Source organism: Tachypleus tridentatus, chromosome 2, assembly GCF_004210375.1.
Source record: "Tachypleus tridentatus isolate NWPU-2018 chromosome 2, ASM421037v1, whole genome shotgun sequence".
Classification (NCBI taxonomy): Eukaryota; Metazoa; Arthropoda; class Merostomata; order Xiphosura; family Limulidae; genus Tachypleus; species Tachypleus tridentatus.
Window position 1 is genome coordinate 99,302,638 of NC_134826.1, and position 25,532 is coordinate 99,328,169.

A 25,532-nucleotide genomic window follows, 5' to 3' on the forward strand; every position below is an offset into this window, starting at 1 on the left:
TAGAGAAACATGAAATAACTTTATTCATTTAAAATGTTGAGTTTCATAAACATACATTACTTGCTAGAAATTGCCTTCTTCTGTTTAACTAGGAATATCTAACAAGATTTGCTAGGCTACAGAGTTCACATAAATTGATTTAAGCCACATTTTTATTATAAAATTATATTTCAACATCCAATACACACTAAAAGACCAATATTGATGTACGTTTTCAGTGTGTACTCTAATACATATATCCAATGTTCATTCTCGTGCAATACACATTTAATGTTCACTCTGGTTCGTTACATGTATTCTTTGGAAGTGAGTTCACTGTGCATACTACAGTTATTTTCGAGACAATATGTATATTCAAATTTTATATATATTCAGGGTTTTTGTTATCTCATTATTAAAGATAAACCGTTAAAACTAAACTACAAGTTATAGCGTTTTGGGTTTTTTTTTTTACTTACGTGAATCATTGGGGTAACGATGAAAATCAGATGTTAAAATCAGATCATAAAACATAAAAAATAAATATGGGATTATGATATAAATTTGTTATTTTCAGTACTATAGGTGGTCCTGTTTGGGATAAAATAGACTAACTTGTTTTCACCGCTGGTTACACTGGGTATGTTTGATTAATGTTAGTACTCATTCAATGTCTCAAGTTTCTTGTAGGCAAGTTGGTGAATTGTTCGATATCAATTAAAAAGTTTTCTCAAGAAACCTAGAACAAATAAGTTCTATCACGTGGAGCGTCTATATCACAGAAAAGTTGGTACTGCATAGATCAAAACAGTCACATAATAGTCATTATTGCAGTTCGAAAACTAACAGCAAGTTCTTCCAATCACTTTTACGATGAATGCTATAGCAGTGATCTAAATCTCGATAAAGAAGCTGACAGGAAAAAAAAAGCTAAATTCACTAAAATATTCATATCAAATTTTACTAAAAATTTGATCACTGAATTAATTTAGTTCTTATACAAAAAGAATACCTTACAGCGTCATGGAGCTGTCATGGAATTCAGCAAATTGTATGTACATAAACGAAAAGTTTTCCAAAAGCATGCATCTGTGGAGTGTAGGATATGCAGAGATGCGTGATGTATCGTGTGGGGGATATGCAGATATACGTGGTTTGTTTGAGAGAAATAGGCTTTGTTATTGCTTGAGGAAACCAAAGTCTGAACCATTACATAAATATTATCAATCACTAAATATGCTAAGAATGGAATAAGAAATCACTCATTTATAAGTGAGTAATGATAACTTAGTGACAAACACTGTCATGAAGTTAAGCTGCATGTCATCTTGATGGAGATGAAGATGACCTCCCAGAATCTACGCGTTCATTATTTTCCACAAAATCTCCTTCTCTTGGTGATAAAGAACAGTCTGGTGAAGAACGGTTGTCTTCTGCGAAACACTGAGGGGACGACATATGGTCATCTTTATCCTTTGACGTTTCTTCTTCTTCTTGTTTTTGCCGTTTGAATTTTGTTCTCCTGTTCTGAAACCAAACTTTTACCTGCGAAAGAACAAGTACTAAGTTAAGTACTTTCTTTTTGATATATTTGAGTGTAAGTTCTTTAATAAAATGCTTTTTGGTTTTTACGTAATATTCTGTTATGCTAAGAAGGTCAAACACTACATTTAAATCAATGCTGAGCGGCAGTATATTCTAAGATATGAGAAACATCATTGTGAAACTTAAATAAAAGTAGTTAGCTTTTGTTACATTAATCTAAAAATTAAAATTCCTGTTTCATGTGTTAGTAATACGTGTCACGTTGGAGTTGCAAACACATAAAGAATCACTCTATTTATTTAATATCCACCGAAAAATGTTAAGATATTTTAATGTTTCGCTGTAAAATTGTCAAGACAGATAATAACGACAGATTGACAGTAAGACTGTAAGCATTTAAAACTTGAAAGGTTTTTTAAAGCAGTCATTTAAACATGCAGCATGTCAATGTCATTTTAGGTGGAGTGAGAACTATAAAAGTCCGATTCATTAACGAAAGATAATTTCAAAGCATCGCTGAAGTCAGTTAATCAAACTAAGTCGATAGCAAGAAAGCCTTTAAAATTCGAATCGGGTTAGAGTTCGAACGCTATATGTGGTACTATTTTATAAAGGTGACTGCTGTCTGTTTGGAGTTTTATGTATGTGTTGCCAAAGAGTGAACAGCAGGAGTCCGAAATGCATCAGTTTTATTTATGACATTGCTGTTTTTACTCGTGAACAAATCCCGACGTTAGCGAGGTTCACAGCGTGAGATCCTCTTGATTATGACTGTGAATAACTAAATATCTATATTTATATTGTTTTGCGCCTTCCTGTAATGACATAACTTGAGTAATTTGTATGTATGCAAGTGTTTAGTCTTAAAAAGGGATCGAACTTGGATAGGCGTGACGGTGAACTGGACCAGCACCAAACTAATTAAGTCAACAGTTACCTAAACGATACATGTTTTCATAAAGAAATTTGTCATCAAATATTTGTGAAAAGTAACAATCACAATAAACATTTACAACTAGATGTTGGTCTTGTTCATATCTGCGTTAGAGACTGGACATAGGGAAACTCGCAGAGAAAATACTGAAATAATGAATAAAGATTTGCTAGAATGGCCTCAGAAATCTATCAGTGATGAAATTTCAGAAAAAAGAATAGATAAATATGTAAAAATAATAAATACAACATTTACTTCGAAAGTGGGAGAGCGGGTAAATCAACCTTAGCACTCGTAAAATTTGACAGACGAAAATTGGTTTCAAATTAAAAATAAATAAAAATGGTTTGGGTTGGTTTGAATTTCGTGCAAAGCTACACGAGAACTATCCGCACTAGCCGTCCCGAATTTAGCAGTGTAAGACTAAAAGGAAGGCAACTTGTCATCACTACCCATAGCCAACTCTTGGGCTACTCTTTTACCAACGAAGAGTGGGATTGACTTTCACATTATAACGCTCCCACGGCTGGAAGGGCGAGCATGTTTGGTGTGACAGAGATTCGAAACCGCGACCCTCAGATTACGAGTCGACTGCCTTAAACCCTGGCCTTGCCGGGCCAAATAAAAATATAGGTGCACAAACACATTTCTAAAACAGCAATATTAACAAATGCTTTTGGAAATTTACGGCACTTTCTTTTCTCACCAACCACATGCTATTGGTAATTCATTGGTCTTTCTTGTCATTTTAAAGGTATCAAGACTTAAGTTAGAAAGCGGTAAAGACCTCTGACGTATTCTATTTTATCTACAAAACAGAGAATGTGTACCAAATACAAAATCAGGTAATGTAGTCTGGTCGTCATATGAAAGAAACGATGTTTAAATTATTCGTAAATCAAGGAGTTCAACAAGTCTGGTAAACACCGACACCAAACTGGGAATTATAAACTTCGACAAACACATGAGAAAGGGCGCGTACTTCAAATTTTCCTGACAATCACCGAAGGCTATTACGCATTGAGAGCGTCAATGTTTGTATATTGATATAAATGGAGACGTCCATATCCTTTTCATAATATACGGAACAGTGATGTGTAAATTGTTACAAAGAGAGGCGCCATATCTTTCATATAATACTTAGAACGATGATGTGAATATTGTTATAAATAAGTTTGTTCCAAGGATGTTTATCGCACTGCAAGAGTTAATATTCTTATAACTTTCTTATACAGTTAGAATTATAATTAAGGATTAGAATGAATAAGAATTAGGATTTGAGCCACAACTATTATTCAATCCAGCTCCTTCTCGATCTTTTATCTAAACCACAATTAAAACTTGTATCGCCTGGCATGGCCTAGCGCGTTAAGGCGTGCGCTTCGTAATCTGAGGGTCGCGGGTTCGCGCCCGAGTCGCGCCAAACATGCTCGCCCTCCCAGCCGTGGGGGCGTTATAATGTGACGGTAAATACCACTATTCGTTGGTAAAATAGTAGTCCAACAGTTGGCGGTGGGTGGTGATGACTAGCTGCCTTCCCTCTAGTCTTACACTGCTAAATTAGGGATGGCTAGCACAGATAGCCCTCGAGTAGCTTTGTGCGAAATTCCAAAACAAACAAAACTTGTATCAAAAGCAACAGGCAATATAAACTTTCTTTTTTCTCTACATGTGTTTCCTTTGATGTTCATATGTTTATACGGTAATTGTGCGTATGAAAAGTAAAATAATTATTACGAAATACGACAACTTGCAGTATGAGCTCACATGCAAGTCTTTTATGAAATCATTTCGTACAGTTACTACACTTTCTATCATATTGATATTGTTGTCACATTACTAGAGCACGGAAAGTGAGTAACTTGTATGTCGAAATAAATAGCTTTAATTTTATTTTAATTCGCACAAAGATACACGAGGAATATCTGTGTTATCCGTCCTTAATTTAGCAGTGAAAGACTATAGCGAAGGCAGATAATCATCACCACCCACCACCAGCAGCTCTTGAACTACTCGTTAACCAACGAATAATGGCGATGACAGTACATTATAACATAACGGTGTTTGAAATAGCGAGTATGTGTGATGTGACGATGATTCAAACCCGCGCTCCTCAGATTGCAAGTCCAGCGCCCTAAACACTTGGCCATACCGGGCCGAGATAAAACGCCCAAGCAGAAGTTTCTGTTCTTTTTGTGGAAGTTTTCAAACAAATAATCTTTCTTTGTAATAATACAAAATTTCAAGTGTCACAATTTTCAAGGTTATATAATGTAACCGTAAGCTTATTTGGGGCTATAGAGGGACAATATATGTATCCAAAGGCGATTTGAATTGAAGCGGAGCTATAGAGTTCGGAGTTGATTGGAATGCCTGCGATACCGCAAAATATTCCCTGTTAATTAAGTTATGTGTGCGTTACCAGTGTGACAGTCAGTCCCTTAGCTTAAATACTGAGAGGTTGTATACTGCTGATTGCCTCCTTTGATAAGGATTTCAACTTAGGGTACGTGGCATATAAGCATATTAGTTTTGCCATAAATGCAAATACGATATCTCGTGGTGACGAGAAACCCACTTAAAGTAAAAATGTATTCTCAAGGCGACTGGTATGGGTGTTAGCACTTTAATTAAAATAAAGTATAAAACAACATTTCGACCTTCTCAGATCATATTCAGGTTAATAAAGCTGACTATGACTGCTTTTGTGAATCTTCAGAAAACATTTTACTCTGTGCACAATAAGGCTGGTCCTAACAAATATGAGCATCTAGCTACATTTCTTTATGAAAAGTTTCGTGATTAAGGTCAGTAACTACTATATGGTAAGAAATGCGTTCATTGCCATATACTAAATAAGAAGGTAATATTTTCTCTGAGATTTCTTTTTAAATAATTAACAACACTGTCAAAATTCTTTACGAATGGTTCGATAATCAATTTATTGATAGTTTGTACCAAAAATATGGTAAGTTTTATGTTATCGTATAATTTTCGATCTCTTACTCTTTTTGTTTTGCAGTTGTTCGGCTGGGAGTGGTCCAAATTTAGAGTATAGGTATATGGATCGACGAATCTGCAGTTCGAAACGTGATGTTATTGAGCGCTCTCTAAACACTCAGTTGTAAGCGTGTTTTAAAAGTGACTGGCAATCCCATTATTCGGTTCAATGAGCCAATCAAGGCTTCTTGTTCTACCCGTCTGTCCTACTTCTGTTCAGTGATATATAATTAGGAATGAGCCGATAGAGTTTCGTACCTGACCGTTTAAGTCACGTACGAATAACATGTTGAAAACGTCAATTTCACTGATACTATTTTGATAACCCAGAGTGATTATAAACATTCTCAGTGCAAATGATTTAGCAATAAAAAAAGTCCGTTCGCACGGTTTCATATTTATAATTTATTATTTTGGTGTTCATTATGCACTATGTGTTTCATAAAAATGTATATTATATGGTTTGTTTGTTTTTGAATTTCGCGCAAAGCTACACGAGGGCTATCTGCGCTAGCCGTCCCTAATTTAGCAGTGTAAGACTAGAGAGAAGGCTGTTAGTCATCAACATCCACCGCCACCATTTGGGCTACTCTTTTACCAACGAATAGTGGGATTAACCGGACATAAAACGCCCCCACGGCTGAAAGGGCGAGCATGTTTCGTGCAACGGGGATTCGAACCTACGACCCTTGGATTGCGAGTCGAGTACCTTATCCACCTGGCGATGTAACAATTTCAGTTTATATGGGCAAGTTCAGTGTATATGTTAAAATATTAATAATTTTAATAAATATTTACTTAAAGCTAAAAATATTTAATTTCTTTTAGTTTTTATCTTCGTGTTTAGTGGTTCAAAACGTTCGAGTATATCCTAAGCAAATGAACTCTTTTATTTTTTTCAAACCATGGTTTTGATCGCTTTCTTTTCATCAAATAGAAGTTTAAGAGCAATGATTGGATAAAGATATATTGCACTTTAATTACGAGCCCGACAATGGCCAGGTGGTTAAGGTGTTCGACTGGTAATCTGAGGGTTGCGGATTTGAATCCTCGTCGCACCAAATATGCTCGTCTTTCACCCGTGGATGCGTTATTATGTGACGGTCAATCCTATTATTCGTTGGTAAAAGAATAGCCGAAGAGTTGTTGGTGGGTGGTGAATATTAGTTGTCTTTTCTATAGTCTTATGCTCTTAAATTAGGGACGGTTAGTGCAGATAGCCCTCAAGTAGCTTTGTGGGAAATTCAAAATAAATAAATTTTAATTACAAGCAGTAAAAAAATAAAGGAATGCATGTCACAACTGAACTTAAACATTATTATCATCATTTTATTTTCTGTATTACAAAATATACAATAGAAAATGATGCACGTGGAAGATCTCAAAAGAACTAACTAGCAACTAGGAAACTGTATTTAAACTGAACATCCTGCATGTGTCAAAACACGCTACCAGTTTTATAGGTGTCGGAGAGCTACCAGCAAAACATACTGTGTAACCAACCTCATAACCACTAACGAAAACTCCTTTCTGTGTCGCTACTCCCCAAGCCTAATTTATTATATAATAATAAATCACAGTTTATAGATTAACTTATATTACAATATCAATAAGAACGTGCTTCATACCCCCTCTGGCTTCGGAAATACTGTAGAATTCTGACTGATATTGTGTTTTCTATAGACTACATCTACACCCCTCCCAGTGACACAGCGGTACGTCGTCGGACTTACAACACTTAAAACATGGTTTCGATACTCGTGGTAGGCAGAACAAGATAGTCCACTGTGTAGCTTGGAATTTTCATTTGGGAATTTTGGTTTCTACCTGCCTATAATATTAATACCTAATTCTGATTATAGCTTATGCGGTGTGAAAATGCTACAAAAACACTAATGATTCAACCAAGATACAAATATGTTAATCACACAATCATAGACTTAACTATAATCGGAAAGTAATGCAAATATAAAAGCAATTAAACGTGTCTTTAAGTAAAACTTTCATTTAGTGGGTAGTAGCTATTAAGTCAAATAAAGAGTCAACAAAAGGATACGCAATGTAAAAAGGAATGAATAGCCAGTTTCGGGTGGCAATGTGACACATAATTAGGCCAAATCTAAAATTAGATTAATTAACAGTTCAGTAAAGAGCTAAGTGAAACTATCATCTTCTTTATTTCAGTAAAAAGAGACGTTTTAAAAATGTTAAAAAATCGACAAGGAGACGAATATATTTTTTTACATACGTCTTTTGGGATGATAATTTTCAAGAAAAAGATATACAATAAATTAATTATTGAGAAACAGCACAGATATTGCATAGCTGTTGTGCAGTTTTTGTTTTAAAACGAGACATATATGACAAGATTGAAACTTTTAGAAGAATGGAGAACATAGTAACAGAAATGGAGAAGTTTATCGATAGACATTTAATTCAACGTATTCCATGTTACAAGTGTTTCGCACTATGCTAGTATTATTAACGTTACAAAACAAACATTTTTTACAAGATTTGTAGCAGTGGGAAAAGAAGCTACACCACACAGAGCTTTATCTATAATTCGTGCTCTTTCGGAAGGTTAGATCTTTATTCTTTAGGCGTGAGCTAACGTCGAAGAATACTCTTAGCCCTAAAAATCGCTTGAGTTATTGGACTTCTTGTAGTTTGATGTATCAAATGTTTCGTCTTGCATTAAAATCAAATATTTCTGTCTGTGTACAGTATCGTATAAATATATTTTCTAATAAACAGAAACAAGCCCAAATAAACAACAACAAAAAATTCTGCACAAATCAAAAGGTTCCCCAGGGTACAGGTTGTAATATATATAATGTATCCTATGTTTTAGATGTTACTGCTAAAGTAGGACTCACATTGACGTTGGAATACACCGTCTATCAGCCTTAATCTATGTTAGTCAGTCTCGCGTGAAGAAATTCATAAATAGCAATAATAACAATCAAAAGTAAATAATAAAATAATCAAAAGAAGTAGGATATTAATACTCATCAATGAAGTAAAATAAAATAAAAACAAAAAAACAGCAAATACAAACCCATGACTAATGATATTTTCTGATAAACAAAAACAACTTTCAGGATATCGTGAAAAGATTAATGTTGCTTAATTAAATATGCACGTATTAATATGGACAATTTTCTTTAAGGAATTTTGAATATATTTAACCCTAACTGCATAATATTATTTATACAGTTTAAAATTCAAAATAATTTTTCACGAGTTTCATGGAACGAAAATAAAATTTACCCATTCTTATACTAAATACGTGAAACATGGACTTACGTTTACCTATTGTTATATTGAGTACCTGAGACAATGATCTACGCTGACGCGTTGTTATATTGTGTAACTTTTGTAACAAATTAAAATGTTAAGAATTGTTACGCTTTAAGCGTCATGTTTTGCTTAAAAGTCGCTAAGAATAAATCAGTTGTTTCCAGGCGTAACACTTATAGTCATTGTAATTACCTGTTGAGACAACATTAATCTTATTAACACTTTTAGACGTTCAATTTATAATTTTTGTATATTATCTGTTGACACAATATTGTATCTTAAACACACCAGTTATTGCTAGAGGTAAGATTTATTACAGTTGTTATTGTCTGTTGAACCAATATTGCATCCTACTATTTTTTGGAGAAATTTAGGTAGAAAAAAAAATTTTCCGTTTGGTTGTACAGTGTTTCCTATAATACCCAGAATTACACTTTTAATCCATATAAACATATGTTATTTCAGGGCTTCTCTTATTTAATTAAGATTCTGATTCCAATCCTTGTGCTTAACTGCTGCCACATAACTAACACTACCAAATAATGTGACGCCATGCTAAACTCAGTGTCTTCAGGTCAATTAGCTGACATACAATTAACGACATTGACAAATTTTTACTTGTTATCACGCTTTTAGCTCTCGATAGTTTTGATCCATCACATCTGTAGCAGAGAAAATAAAACTGTCAAACTTTTTATGTCATACTTTTCAATGTTCGATTCCCCACTATGGACAAAACCCAGATAACTTATTTTGTAGCTTTGCGCCAAACTAACAACAAATAAATTTCACCTGCAATTGAACGTATTCAGTTCTCAGTATCTAGCTTTGATGAGAAGATAACCTTCACAGCATTACGCACAGCAATATCTATTGTATGTACATTTCGTATAGCAATACACAGTCATATTGCTGTATGAAATGTTCACACAGTATATGTTGCAATACGAAATGTACACACAATAGATACGGCTATACGTGTTGTACATACATAATATGTTACTGTACTAACTGTATGTACAATGTATATGGCTATACGAAATGTGCATACAATATATACAGTCATGTGAAAAAATTAGGACACCCTATGAAAGCCTGTGTATTTTTGTAACATTTTTGGATATACAGATATTTAATCTCAATTTCAACAACACTGAGAGATTATAGGAATATAACTAAACAATTAAAACTGAAGAAAATACTTTTCAAGATCTTCTGTAAACGTAAATCTACAAAAATGTATATTGTAACTGAGGAAAAGTTAGGACACCCGACCCCATAATAGCTAGTGTTACCCTCTTGGGCTGAAATAACTGCAATGAGAAGCTTCTTGCAGCCATCTACCAGTCTCTGACATCGGTCTGAAGAAAGTTTGCCCCACTCCTCAATGCAAAATTCTTTCAGCTGTGAGAAGTTTGAGGGGTTTCTTGCATGTACAACCCGTTTCAAGTCACCCCACAGCATCTCAATGGGATTAAGATCTGGGCTTTGACTCGACCATTCCAGGACTCTCCATTTCTTAGTTTTCAGCCAGTCCTTGATGGATTTACTGGTATTTTTTTGTCGTGTTGCAGGTTCCAGTTCCGCTTCAGCTTTAATTTTCTTAGAGATGGACTCATATGTTCCTCAAGCACCCTCTGATACACAGTAGAATTCATGGTGGATTCTATGATTGTGAGCTGTCCAGGTCCTGCTGCAGCAAAACAGTCCCAAACCATGACACTTCCACCTCCATGCTTCACGGTTGGTATGAGGTTCTTTTCCTGAAATGCTGTATTTGTTTCACGCCAAACATGTCCTCTGTTCTGGTGTACAAATAATTCAATTTTGGACTCATCTGAACATTATTGCAGAAGTCCTGGTCTTTGTGTACATTCTCTCTGGGAAACTTCATTCTGGCCTTGATGTTTCTCTTAGAGAACAAAGGTTTTCTCCTTGCACACCTCCCATGCAAGTTAAACTTGTGCAGTGTTTTTCTGATTGTAGAGGCATGCACTTTCACATCAACAGTAGCGAGAGTCTGCTGTAGGTCCCGTGATGATATGCTAGGGTGTTTGAAAAGCTCTTTTATCATCTTGCGGTCTGCTGTCGGAGTGAACTTGCTTGGACGACCAGACCTGGACATGTTGGCAGTTGTTTTGAAAGCCCTCCACTTGTTGACTATTTTCTGGACAGTGGAATGGCTGATTTCAAAATCTTTTGGGATCTTTTTAAATCCATTACCAGACTCATAATCTGCTACAATTTTCTTTGTGAAGGCCTTAGACAGCTCTTTTGCTCTCACCATTGTGCTCACTCTCACTTCAACAGTCAGAAGCACACCAAACTAAATGTCTGAGGTTTAAATATGGCATGCCTCATTCAAAATGCTGAGTAACGATCTTCTAATCATGTGCACCTGGTGTGATACATCTGTGTATGAGTTGAGCCATTTTAATTGGGAATAAATGCGGGGTTGTCCTAACTTTTTCCTCAGTTAGAATATGTATTTTTGTAGAATTACATTTACAGAAGATCTTGAAAAGTCTTTTCTTCAGTTTTAATTGTTTAGTTATATTCCTATAATCTCTCAGTATTGTTGAAATTGAGATTAAATATCTATATATCCATAAATGATACAAAAATACACAGGCTTTCATAGAGTGTCCTAACTTTTTCACATGACTGAATATATTGTATGCACATTTCCTATATAGCCATATACATTGTACATACAGTTTGTACAAAAACATATTATGTATGTACAACACATATAGCCGTATCTATTGTGTGTACATTTCGTATTGCAACATATACTGTGTGAACATTTCATATAGCAATATATATTGTATGTACATTACGTATAACCGTATCTATTATATATACATTTCGTATAGCAGCATATATTGTATGTACATTACATAAAGCAATATCGATTATATGTACCTACGTATGCGCCTGTTACACCACAAAAAAAGCTTATTTATTTCTTTACCATTCAAGAGTTTTAATGTCTTCCTTACAGAGTGAAGTGGGGATCTCAAGGAATCCCGAATTTTAAAGTATCAACTGGAACTATTGTCTTCATTAAACTGTCTTAGACAGTCCTTGTAATTAAAGATTAAATGTTTGACGTTTTACAGAAGTAGAACGTCTAGCTGCTGTATCTTAATAAAAAATGTAATAACCTAAATACAAAAAAAAACATGAACATTTAAAGTGTTTTTCAAATTATTCATATAATTAGATGCTGTAAGAACTGTCTTTCTCTACAGATAAATAACTTAATGATAGACTCAAAAAGAACAAACAGAAAATTGCCTTTATATATTATATATATGATGTATCATGATGAACCTTACAAGCTGATTATTGAAGGATGATAATAAAATCAATCGAGTAAGATTAGCCTCAAAACTACAAATAACAGATGATAATTTCTACCCAGCCGGGACAAGAATGTTATCAACCTAGTTTACGACAAAGGTATTGACTACTTTAAGTTACTCATAACAGTTGTAAAATTATTGTTAAACATTTTGTTATTTGCTGGTGGTTATGTAGTTCTTACATATCTAGGAATTTAGTTACTATTTTACAGGTTTGTTTTATATTAATACAACAACTAAAAAATATGGGTACATAAGTCCTCTGGACCTTGTCTGCTTTCTTTTGATCGTATTTATCTCGTTCTATGAAAATTTAATCCCATATATGGAACATGAAATATATATGTGTGTGTAAATATATATATATAGGGTTGAAAGGAAATATTTTACCATTGAAACTCTTAACTAATTCCTTATATATTAACGGCTTTTACGACAATTTCAAACTATCTGCGAAGGAAAAACTATTAGATTCACTTTTGTCTTGTATACAGCCATAATCAACAGTCACAAACTATATTAACCTAGCTTCTTATATGTGTACATAACTTCTATACACATTTCTGTATCTAGCAGAACCAAAGTGTGAGAGGAGGACTCATATATTTGGTGTAGCCCCCATACCTATGAACCCTGCAGCTGGGCATGAGTATTTTATGCTAGTTTTGGGAATAAATGATGTGAACAGCCAGAACAAATAATCACATAATATAAACTAGTGAAATACACATACAACCAGACAGACATATATTTATATATGTATATAGCCACTTAAAATAGATATCTGTCACTCCATGGGGTGCAATAATAAACGCACTAGAGACTTAATAACTTCAAAACTGTATTATGAACGATTCCGAAACAGGTTTCCGGTTAAGAAGATTTATCAAACGTGTTAATGACACAATACAACAACTCTTACATAATAAGACACTTATATACAGTGTTTTCCTCTGCAACTTGTAATATAATTAAGGACGATAAGTCATAATCTCTAACAACAATAAAATGTAAAACTGAAGACCGCAGATTGTTATTTTCATGTCTTGTCAATTGACATTACTTGTCAATGTGTATGGTAAAGGTATAATTAAAATTGGAAAATTCACTTACAATTGTTTGAACCATACCTGAGTTTAAATAAGACCAGATATTGTTTGCGTTATAACTGAGTTTCATTTAAACTCAAAAATCTGTTTGAATCGTTCCCGAGGTTCAGTTAAACTGAGTCTTTGTTTGAACTGCATTCGATTTTCAGCAAGATTATAATTATACCAGAGTTTTTGTAAGATTTAAACTTTATTTGAACCAGATTCGCGTTCCAGTAGTAAGTAATCTTTTCTTGAACTACACCCAAATTTCAGTTAAATTCAGACTTTGTTTGAACCATACCTGAGTTTCCGTAAGACTTAGACTTTGAGCAAGCTGTTTTCTTTCAGCACCCACTACGTAATGATTTTTCTCAAAGGCATGTTCCAGTTTGAGTAGCTGAGAAGGAGAAAAGGCGGTCCTGATCCTCTTAGGCTTACGAAATGGATGCAGCAGAAACCCCTGACTATCCGTCCCTACGGAAAAGATAGTTAAATCCAAATTTCATGTTATTATAAGTTTATATAATATATAGTTGTACAGTGGCCAAGCATAGTAAACAAAGTTTCATGTTACTTTATTTGTGTAAGTAATGGTGTCGTCAGTAAACATTCCTCATAATATTCATTTTACTATATATATATTATTAGTTCAAGTCCTTATTAAAAGATTTATTATCTTCAATACATTAGTCTTAAAAACAACAAACACATATTTTTCTGCTACAATATAGATGTAATTATAATGAAACAAAGATGTAAGAAAGCGTTACAAGTGACGTTTGAAACTTCCCACCTACAAAGTCAGTTGGCTTACAGTGTGCATGGTGTAAGTTTTGAAAATGAAGAAATTGTAACCCCTGGTTCTCAGATTTACTGACATATCTTTATATCTTAAATTTCGACGTGTTAATATACTTTTTACAACTGGTAAGGTCTATATCTTGCACAACATTGAATAATTTTATGCTTTGTTACAACACTCAATACAAAGAACTGAATAAACAAATTTAGTAAAATCACCAAATTATTTGTCAAATACTTTCGGAAACTTAGTGATAATTAGCAGTATTGATGGCTCATATATCGTTTGAAATTCTATAATCGACCATGTTATAGACCTAAAAGCAATTTGGCCCACAAACAGTTTAGATAAAGGTGTTTAAACATTCGATGTGTTCTTAAACTTATCAATAATTCTAAGGTAAGATGCAGATGATGAGTATTATGTATATCACTTAGCCTCATTAAAGGTTTCTCTGTTAGATATTTTGTGAAACTTCGTATACGTCAGAGTCTGAATATAAAGAAATGCAACGACACTGAAACTAGAACATTAAATACGATAACATGGGAAAATAAATGTCTATTGCAGTCACAAATATCAACATCTAAGAACAAATGTAATAGTTTGTAGATAAGTTCAGCATAGAAAAAATAAAGATTCAATACTAGTAAGAATTATTGAGTATTAGACTCAGTCGTCAGGTTTCTAAATCATATCTAACTAGTGACTAGTCAAACACAAATCTATAACTGTTTGTGACTGTTAGGTACTTTTTGTAGTTGTAAACGTTAAATGCCACACAGGCTTAATTTTCACTATATAAGACGAAACCATAAATAGACGTGATGAATATGTTGAAGATCACAATTAAGTGTGGACTTGTGGTTCAACAAGCTTCAACCGCTGAATCGGAGGTCTTACAGACCACAGTTTGTGTGTTTACCTAGAATAACGTTACTTCATGACTGTCTTAGTGAAGAACTACCACGGGAAGTCATGTATTGAAAATGAGAAAGTTAGGCTCTTTATTTCAACAGATATGTTGCATTTATAATTTGTCGCTATGAGTAACTGCCTCTAGCGTCTGTTACCTTCAGGAAAGCTAGGGATCCAATGAGATTACAAGCTGTCATCAATGCGTGCGACACATACGCCTGCTGACTAGAGGGAACAGGACGTGGAAGAAAGTGACGTCTCATTGGTTCTGAGTGTTACGTCGTCTTCGCATTTGTGGGCTTTCATGAAATAATCATTTCATTGTAGGCGGAGCAGAACTTGAAAGATAAGATTTCATAAGCATAGATGTATACTATTCATAAAACTACCCCCTCTCTATTTATTCTGGTCTTCAACTTGTAGTTTTATTCAAGAGTTCTTTATTAACATTCTAAATTCGATGGTTTCGTGAGGGAAAACGATAAAGTCTACAGACTTAAAAATATTCATTCAAAGTAAGTAAAGGTCATTTGGAGCCATCACACAAATGGTATTATTGAGAGATCAAACATTTTATACCATATTGACATATGAGTTTACATGTTTTAATTTCAAATATAAATATACAAACACACATTTTATAAATAAGACTATGGCTTAAAAATAATTTTTAAGCATTTGTTATAAAACATTGCTATAGGCTATTTCGATACAGACAGCATGACATCTGTGCAGGTGGCTATGTAACGACTACTTAAGTTCATCTCTAACTGAACCTTGTATTGCTAACGTCTTAGATTCACTTTACAAAGTTATCTTGTTGTTTAATATCTTATTATTGAACTATAATTATAAGACTATTTCTTACATAGATTTTATCAACGGTGTAGATGAGATTTTAGTTTTTCTCAACTTCTCACTAAACAGAATGTGATTATAGTGTTGTTACTGGTTTAAGCCTGTCTTGAATCTTTTCCTGACTGGATGAACAACTTGTTTTGGTTTAAATTTATCTCGATAGATTTTCGGAGTCATTAAGCACCTTGATTTGAGATTCAGACTAAATCTTAGAGTCTCTATGGCTAGTGAAAGCACTGTTAGAGGTTTCAGTTTGGTAAGAGAGTTTTTATTATTACTATAGTGGAACCGTTGGTGATTCCAGTTTTGCCTACAGTTTTCATGATCAATCGCATATTCAGTCAAACCCAAAAGTTTCACCGATTAGTATAATAACTACTTCTAAAGCTGAATCTATTCTCATCTACGAATATTTCTATGATATTCTATGATATTTCTATTATATATTGAAACACTTGATCGTGGTTTCAGTCTCAGGCCTAAAAGTTTTTTGTTTTCTTTATTATATGTCACATTAAAGACGGTATCCTTTTAACAAATGGATTTTTCTATTTGGTTCTTTAACAGATGGTTCCTTGACAAGTAATAATTTACCATTGTTCATGACTTTCGTTAGCTACCACACTGGCTAATGAATATCACATTTTATCTTAGAAAGTTTCCCTGACTATTGTTTGATTTGCTGACTAGTAGTTTGACTCAAGCGTTTTTATGACTAGAGAGGTCACTGGTGAATTTCACTGATTTATTCAAGAGTTTGTTTAGTAGTTTGGTTGAACAATGCTTCAGTTTGACACGAGGTATTTCCTAGTTAATTATGTTAATTATGTCGTGAGAGTTTCTATTTAATAAGTCACCTTGAAGAGTAAATTACTTTTCTTCCTTAACGCCGTTGGGTATTTGTCTTCATCTGTTCGTCAGTCAAACATGTACTGTGTTTGATGCAGAAAGGAATTTAGAATGTTAAATATATCTATTCTCCTTTTAAATCTAAGATTTTTAATAGAATCTATTGTATTTTTAAACACACTTCCACCAACTATTAAAGTGCTCAACACTTATGAGCCCGAGAATATGTTTGTAAAAGGCGTCCTAACAGTAAACGGGACACACAAAGCAATGTAAACAAAAGTACCATTAACATTATTGATGAAATACCCTACGTATTATACATAGAAAATTAAGATTTCGCCTAGTGTTTTGGTCATTTCTTTGTGCAAACAAAAAATATGAAACTTTTCAATGAGATGCAATATATTAACCCTCGCCAGTAATGAAATGTATAGAAATAAGTCGGTAATCAGCTGTTATTGATGATTTATTATGGAAAAGGATAATATATATTATGGGAAAACATCAGAGCATTGGACCATTGAAAGAATGATTTGTTAAACGATATTTAACCGCTCTCTTTAGCAGGTTTAGTAAAACCTTTTTCATTGACCAAAACAACGGGTAAACAGGCAGTGCAGTTGTCTAATCGTTTTGAAGATAATTAAATACCGCACAAAAAAAGAAAGGTTGTACGTGTGAAAGCCATACCACAAAGGAGCGACTAAACAAACATTCAGTATTCCTAAAAAAAATAAAGCCATCTACGCTTTACGCAACAGCAACATTTTGATAGATATATATTCAGATGACGAATTTTAAATAAATGAGGACTATCTGCGCTAGCCGTCTCTAATTTAACAGTGTGAGACTAGAGGGAAAGCCGTTAGTCATCATCACCCACCGCCAACTCTTGTACTACAATTTTACTAACGAATAATGGCATTGACCGTCACATTATAACTCCTTCCAAAGCAGAAGGAGAGTATGTTTGGTGTGACAGGGACCTGAACCCACGACCCTAAGATTAAGAATCGAGTCCCATAACCACTTGGCCATATGAGGCCCCTATAATGCCAGTACCAGAACACCAAAGTCGTTAAAGCAAAAGAAGAAAAACAACGAAAACGTTTATTTTCGGAAATTTCGTGATTATGTTGTTAGGCTATGTCTGTGTAATCGGAAGGAATACTCGACACGTTTTGACCACAGTTTGACAATTGAAGAAGTAAAACCAGTGCCTAACACGTTGAAAATCAACATAACCTTCACCTGGACATGGAAAGCGAATGCTACTTTACATTCTAAAGGCAGTGACAAGTGTGATAAGTCAAACCTGAAACGGTAGGATTAGATAGAAAAAATATCACGTCTTCTTCTCGGTCTCAAATTTTTCTGATGCTGATTTATAACACAGTTTGGCTATTAATTAACTAACTGATAGTTCAGTTGCTTTGCATTAAAGTATAATTAAAATAAGGCAGTTGGCTGATCTGAAGGTTGAAATTCTATCAAGACTCTATAAATCACGCATGTCAACTCTAAAACGAAAATAATAATCCATGGGGTAAAGGCTAAAATACCTACCTTAATGGTTAGATGAAATTCAGTGGCTTCGAGTCAGACTCTTTCCCAGCCTATTTTGAGTCCCTGTTATAGTTAACAACAGTAGTTAAGGGCATTCATATAACTTTGTTTTACAGGCCCTTAAGATATCTAGTTGCGACTCTAACCTTGGGCCTTGAATGTGCAAAATACTTTTTTCTTGTTTTACTCAGAGAAAAACAAAATTTGTCCTCTACTACTAGAGATCATTAGGGTTTAGAAAGAAGATATACAATTTTATGTTATATACCCTAAAATTTCTTTATCTGTTGCTAGAAAAATAAGAGAGAATTATCAATAGCTTCGACACTTGATATTGTTTTAGGTAGGATTACAGTAAATTAATCCATGATACCTTTTTTTAAATATTTTTATTATTAACTATATATTTGTGAACCAATAATGCCATACGTTTGGCTTACAGGCATTTGATTCAATTTTATTTACTCTACAACATCTCTAACAGCCTACCTTCAAATTAAAATTATTTTAGACAGGATTACCTTGGGCGTGGTAAAATATATCAAACAAAAGGTCTTGACCTCCTGAATCCAAAATTGTAATTAGATCCCATATCGGTCAAGAAACAACGGAATATAGAGCTAAACCTTTGTACTGAAAAAAAAAAACTCACAGCCGTTTCAATGAGCTGCTATGTCGCGGCTTAAGATGTTCTAGTATATACTTCATGTGTGCATAAAACATAGTAAATTATAATATCACGCAGATTTCTCATAGTAGAGCATTTTAGAAAGCATAAAATTACTTTTGGGCAGGTCTGAAAAAAAAATGAAATAAAAAAACGACATTAAAAGGAATTCTGAGAAAATCGTTCTTTTATTTGTTTGTTTTTGAATTTCGTACAAAGCTACTCGAGGGCTATCTGTGCTAGCCGTCCCTAATTTAGCAGTGTAAGACTAGAGGGAAGGCAGCTAGTCATCACCATCCACCGCCAACTCTTGGGCTACTCTTTTACCAACGAATAGTGGGATTGACCGTCACATTATAACGCCCCCACGGCTGAAAGGGCGAGCATGTTTGGCGCCACGTGGATGCGAACACGCGACCCTCAGATTACGAGTCGCACGCATTAACACGCTTGGCCATGCCGGGCCCGTTCGTTTATTAAACCAATTTTTAGTTTTTAAGAGCTGCAAGGACCCTAAGAGCAGTACTGTTGGTTCCCACTAACCACACATCAGACGTAGCAACTAGCACTTTTAGTTTCGAGAAATATTAATTCCCCATACTCGCATATCAGAACTAGTAACGCTGATAATTCCCAGAACTCTTGGTCCCCTTTTAACGTCAGTCAGACCTAATAGCTAATACTATTAGTTTCTATCGTATGGTTTCCACAAACCGTCCATGAGATATAGAAATGCTGTTAGTTCTTAGCATTGTTGGTCCCTACTAACACTTATCAGACGTTGTAATGCTGTTAGTTCTCAGCATTATTGGTCCCTACTAACACCTACCAGGTCTAGTTGTGCTGTTTGTTTATAGTGTTGTCGGATCAGAATAGCATTATAAGACTTAGCAGCACTGTTAATTCTCAGCTTGTTAGTCCCCACTAACCACATAATAGTTGTAGTATTACCATAGACACACAACCCATCAGACCTTGTACAATGTGTAGTTTCAAACGATTCACTAGCCTCTAATCAATTGTGAGATCTGTACTTGTTATTACTAACTGTCGCAACTCGCAGTGTTGTAGGTACTACAAATCGCCAAAGAGCTTCATTAGAACCGTTTATTCTAACAAACTGTCACACCTCGCCATGTTGTAGGTACCACAAATCACTCCATTGATTTAATATAACTGTTATTCCTACTAACTGTCATACCTCACAATGTTGTAGGTATTAAAAATCACCCACAGATTTAATAAAATCATTACTCCTACTAACTGTCACAACTCGCAGTGTTGTAGGTACCACAAATCACCCAGCAGATTTAATAGGACCGTTCGTTCCAACTAGCTATATTTCAGCTTTGGTAATGCCGTTTTCTCCACCCATCGTCCTTCAATCGTAGAAGAACTGTTTACTACCCTTATCTCTGCATCAGTTTCTCTCTAACTAAATATGTTTGGCCGGGTCTGATCCTTTGATTAGCGTGTCCGAACCTGATGCGTATCACGTTATTGCAAAGATGCGTTCACACTTTGAGGCCATAGTTAAGTTATAAGAGTAAGGGTCAAATTTTAGAATACGCTCTGACAAGCGTAGGCCAAAAGTGATATGAGTTGTATACAATTTGTTTAGCAGACATTTTAAACAAACTATTTACACATGATTCCCAGTAGCAGCGTTAGTTCCCATTAACTGTACTTTAGTCATAATTTGATTTGATTTGATTTGTTTTGAATTTCGCTTAAAGCTACACGAGAGCTATCTGCGCTAGCCGTCCCTAATTTAGCAGTGTAAGATTAGAGGGAGGGCATCTATGTTTATAATAACCACAATGGAGCTATGGATCCATAATAATCGGAAAAAAACCTCATACTGCTTTCGGTTTATAATAATCGCTCTTCTGTTCTTATAGTATTTTTAGTTTCTTTTAACCGTTCTCCAGTGTTAATAACTACTATCAGACTAGTTCGGTTTTCCAAAAACACTTATGCTTTTTAAGAGTTCTAGTGGCTTTTCTTGTAATTGTCTATTAGCTTTTAACCCTTAAACAGCGAGAACGTTGTAGGTAGCAGCATCAATTGATGATGGCTGTTGTTTAAGAGTTAATAACGTTATTTATTAAAATCCACCCCCTTTTCAATAGAAAGGTGTGTTTGAATCTCTCTTTATAAGCCATTCGTATAATCACGAAGTTTATTCGACTAACAGTGTCCTGTCTTTAAAATACACTTAACAAGCATACATACAATTATTTTAAATGTTAGAAAATTAATATTTAAGAGATAATATTACACAATAACAGCTTTTATTATTTTGTATTCAGTATTCAGATTTTATAAATGCTTTAAAACTCATTTATATATTCAACGAGAAGAAAATCTAAGTTATATTTAACGATAGTGCAGTATTTGAAAATATTACATATCTTCAACAGACAGGTAGGATTAGGTTCTGTTTACTGCCTGTCGACAGCAATGATCATCGAGGTTTCGAAAAACCTCAGCAGAGAGTTAGGTTCAAGCTCTTCCAGTATTTAAAAGCGCTATAACAGGAAAACTGATTTGTCTTTGTTGTCTTTTCGTCACCAGGTGGCACAATAAGAAAAAACAGCTGCTTGTTCAACGAAGATCGTCAACGACCAGGTAACTCACTTTGATAGAGCGAGCATCTCCCTCAGCAACATAAATTTTAGGTTAAGTTTCCCAATTCGAGTATCACGGCAGATCTTTAAGGTGAAAGAAATGTGCAAAATTATATTTTTATAGGGTTTCACACCTAATATTCAGTAGGTAAAGAAAGAAATGATTATAATATCAAATAGCAATGAAAATGTTATTTACACAAATGCTTGAATATTAAATATTACTGTGGCGTTAGTTGAAAAGGGCACGTACAGCAGAAAGCACGGATTTAAAATGCCCTTTATCGATTATCTCACTTACAATGGGACAGTATGAAGGGTATACGACTATTCAAGTGAAATTTAAGCTAAATCTCTATTCGCTGAACGTATACGTCAACAAGAGGGTTTATTTAAATATAATAATATTCAAGATAATTTTCGACTTAATTCTCTCATTTTTAATAATCAAGGATAACCTGATCTGCAAAGTTTCTTTGCATGTCTGGCTATGCAAGAGAAACTGGTCCCGAGGTACATATATGATTATCTTTCTCCACTGACCGTTCATAGTCTCTCACTAAAGCTTTAGACCTTGTTTTATCAGATCAACTGACCCAGGGTTTCTGTTTCTCGCTTTCTTTACTGATATTACACAGTCTTGACAGCAGAGTCTAAGTTCTTGGCTATTCTACAGGAACAGAACCCAGTATTTATGTTTTTTCCTCAATTACTAACTATACACAGCATAGACAGAAGAGACTGAGTAAAACTAATCAAGAGGAATCGGACTCGAGGTTTATATGTTTCACTCTCTCACTTCTGACTCTAAACAGCCCTGACAGCACAATTTAAGAACGCGGTTTTTCGAGAGAACGTGATGGGTTCGAGTCATTTCTTTTTACTGATTCCACTTCAAAATTTTTGAAGCACATATCTAGTAACAATATATAATAAAATAAAATTCTGTCTCACTTTCTTGATTTAAAAAATTAAATTCAGATATGAAACGTACTAAGGAAAATATAATAAACTTTACACAAAAAATGCTAATGAAACATTAACCAACATGCTTGATATTTTCAAACACAGCACTTTTTTTCTTATCTGTAAAAAAAGAGGACCAACAGATAGTTCTTTAATATAAGAATTTTAGCATATCTATAATAGATTTTAAAATAGTTTAAGAAAAGATGTTACCAGTATAAGTTAATAAACATAGTTTTGTTTATTGCATGGGTTTATTATTTCGAAGTAAGTTTTCAATCCTTCTGAAAAACATGAAGTATAAGACATAGCGATATTTGGGCCCATGACTTTGACTGACTGATATTTGGTTAATTCAACAAAACTATGAGCTAATAAAAAGAGTCGTAGGCTCAATTTTATCCATTCTCAGGTTTGTCTCTTGAAATAATTTGTTACCTGCACAACTCTTAGAAATATTGAATAATCCTTTTACCGTAACATCATTTAAAAATACTGCTATAGTGTAAACACAAAATATCTTCATACCATAATATCATTTAAAAATACTGCTATAGTGTAAACACAAAATTTGTTCTTACCGTAATATCATTTAACAATACTACTGTAGTGTAAACACAAAATATATTCTTACAGTAATATCATTTAACAATACTACTGTAGTGTTAAAGGATGTTCTCACCTTAATATCATTAAGTAAACTTTTAGCAACTGTGTATGATATGGAAATTCTTCTGTTTAGTTACGTTGGGTTTGTTTCGAATTTTGCGCAAAGCTACGCGAGGACTATCTGCGCTAGCCGTCCTAATTTTGTAGGGTAAGACTAGAGGGAAGCCAGCTAGTCATCACCACTTACCGCCAAATCTTGGGCCACTCTTTTATCAACGAATAGTGGAATTGGTTGTACTATTATAACGCCGCCACGGCTAAAAGGACGAGTATTTTTTGATGTGATAAAGATTCAAACCCGCGACCCTCAGATCACGAGTCGAGTGTCTTAATCCACCTGGCCATACCGGCCAGTTACTTTTGGGAATAAAAATTTTAGTATTACAAAGAAAAACGTTTATTAAAAATTTATCTAAAAAATCAAATGTTAGTCTACAGCGATTTCTTTCTGAAAGTTCAAAGATGTGTTTCAACTTCTATAGCACCCAGAATATCTATTGTAGGAGTTATCTATCGTAGAAACATTTAAACACAAGTGACAGGTATTCTCTTCTTATATCATGAAAAGGTGAAACATCAAATCCTTTTAGGACAAAACTTGAAACGAGCATGTTTAGAAGTTTCTCTGTCAGGTTTTGTAATTTAGTACATGATGAACCTATAACCTATGTAATCTGAACTTATTATAATCATTTTACAAATGGTATTTGGTCTACAAATACAAATTTAATTAACAGAATATTTTCAAACGAATATCAATCAAATTCAGATTATTTTAAATATCAGAAAAGTGAAATCACAATTTTGAAGATAATTCAAGTTGATCTAATAATTTTTATAAAAATGTGGAGAATTTTCAACACATCCATAGCATTAAGATTTGATAATAATGATTCGTTTCCAATTAATCTTACCAGGAGTGTAGTTCGTAAAAGTGTTTACAAAAAAAACGAATATTTTTATCTTTCCAAAACCTCTCAATGTTATTTTAATTGCCTTAAAATTATGAATTATTTATTTTTAGTTTAATGTATAAAATTTTCAATTTAGTTTTTTTATCTACCTGCACTAAAAGTAAACAAAATCTGACACGTCTTGTAAAACATAAACTTTTGACCTATTATTAAGACCCTACCTGGAATCCTATGAGGCAAAAACCTTGGATGTCGGTTTGCTAACACCAAGGGGTAAATAGGGTAAGGATCTCTGCCTAGGATCTGGAAAGGGGTCACTGCTTGCAATGATGGAACACTGTGGTAAAGGTAAGGATTAAAGGAGTCCTCAGTGAAACAGTCCATCGGCCGCACTCCGCTGCCGTGGTTAACAATCGACAGAGTAGGGGCCTCAGCTGATACTGCGGGACCCCGGGCCACAGAACACACAGGCCGAATGGGGTAAGCTTGAAGTGGGGAGGTCCTTAAAGAGTTCATGGTTTCTAAGGGCTTTGCGACAGAATATATGGATCTATCATAGGGTGACGTTCCTATTAAATCCATCGAAGTATAAACGTCTTCTTCTCTGATATTTTGTGGTGAATCTCGAACGTTTTTACCTACTAAAGACTCAATAGAAAAGCCAAGCTTTGGTCTAGAAGGCACCGACATCATTGGCGCCATAGACGAAAAACAGTCCACATTCAGCGGAAGCAAGGAATATTCTAGTATTTGGAATGGAATATTGATACACCCAGTGACAACACGATAGTAAACTATGTCAAGAGTGGGATAAACTAAACACTTTATTGTCGTATTTTAAATAGGCCTTACACGATTTGTTTACACTAGGTTACTTCTATTACTGCAATCACAAGTTAAGAATTTCAAGAGTTCTGAGAAATTCTAAAAAAAAGAAAAAGATCCCACAGCTCGAAAGTTCATCTCTGTAGTGGTGTGAAGAAAATACGAACCCGCCACTTGACGGGCATATACTGACTGACGTTTCTAATTGGTTTACTACAGCACCTCCTTCTGCTGATGGAACACGCATGACTTTGAACAGCTGCTGCCATCTAGTGATTATGGATGCAAGTTCCGAATCACTTCACAGTTAAGGTTACGATATATGTGTTTCTTTTTTTCCTGCCTGTACATGCATTGATGAATCAGCTGAATTATTCACAATTTTTATGATTTTCAAACATAAATTCAAATCTGGCTTTTAATCCTTTTAGTTTTTTTTAAATTATTTTAATTAAATTTAGAATATACAAAAATGATTTCAAGTATAAAGCTTATACTTGAAGAATTGTGCTAGTCGTCACCAGTTTTCAAGTGGTAATTATAGGATAAACAGATAATACACACCACTCACCGCCAACCTTTGGGCTGCTCTTATCGAAAACTGAGATTTGAGTCACCCACAGCCCTAAAGTGCGGAGAACAATTTTT

At 34.3% G+C, this 25,532-nt stretch overlaps 1 protein-coding gene across 1 annotated transcript; it reads right to left on the minus strand.

The window, feature by feature from the left end:
- Positions 1–25,034, minus strand: LOC143244675 (uncharacterized). Its single transcript, XM_076489770.1, has 3 exons — positions 24,281–25,034; positions 13,519–13,691; positions 1–1,524 (listed from the first exon to the last, which is right to left on the minus strand). Exons 1-3 carry the CDS (start codon positions 24,759–24,761, stop codon positions 1,303–1,305), a joined length of 876 nt encoding a protein of 291 aa, XP_076345885.1. The 5' UTR covers positions 24,762–25,034; the 3' UTR covers positions 1–1,302.
- Between the last annotated feature and the right edge of the window lie 498 nt (positions 25,035–25,532).

Bases quoted from the DNA above. Each gene is read 5' to 3' on its own strand.
- LOC143244675 (XM_076489770.1), bottom strand. From the start codon at position 24,761: ATGGCGCCAATGATGTCGGTGCCTTCTAGACCAAAGCTTGGCTTTTCT. The intron at 13,692-24,280 runs GTAGGGTCTTAA...TCTTTTCCGTAG, and splicing joins TTTGCCTCATAGGATTCCAG to GGACGGATAGTCAGGGGTTT. The intron at 1,525-13,518 runs GTATGGTTCAAA...GTTCTTTCGCAG, and splicing joins TAAGTCTTACGGAAACTCAG to GTAAAAGTTTGGTTTCAGAA.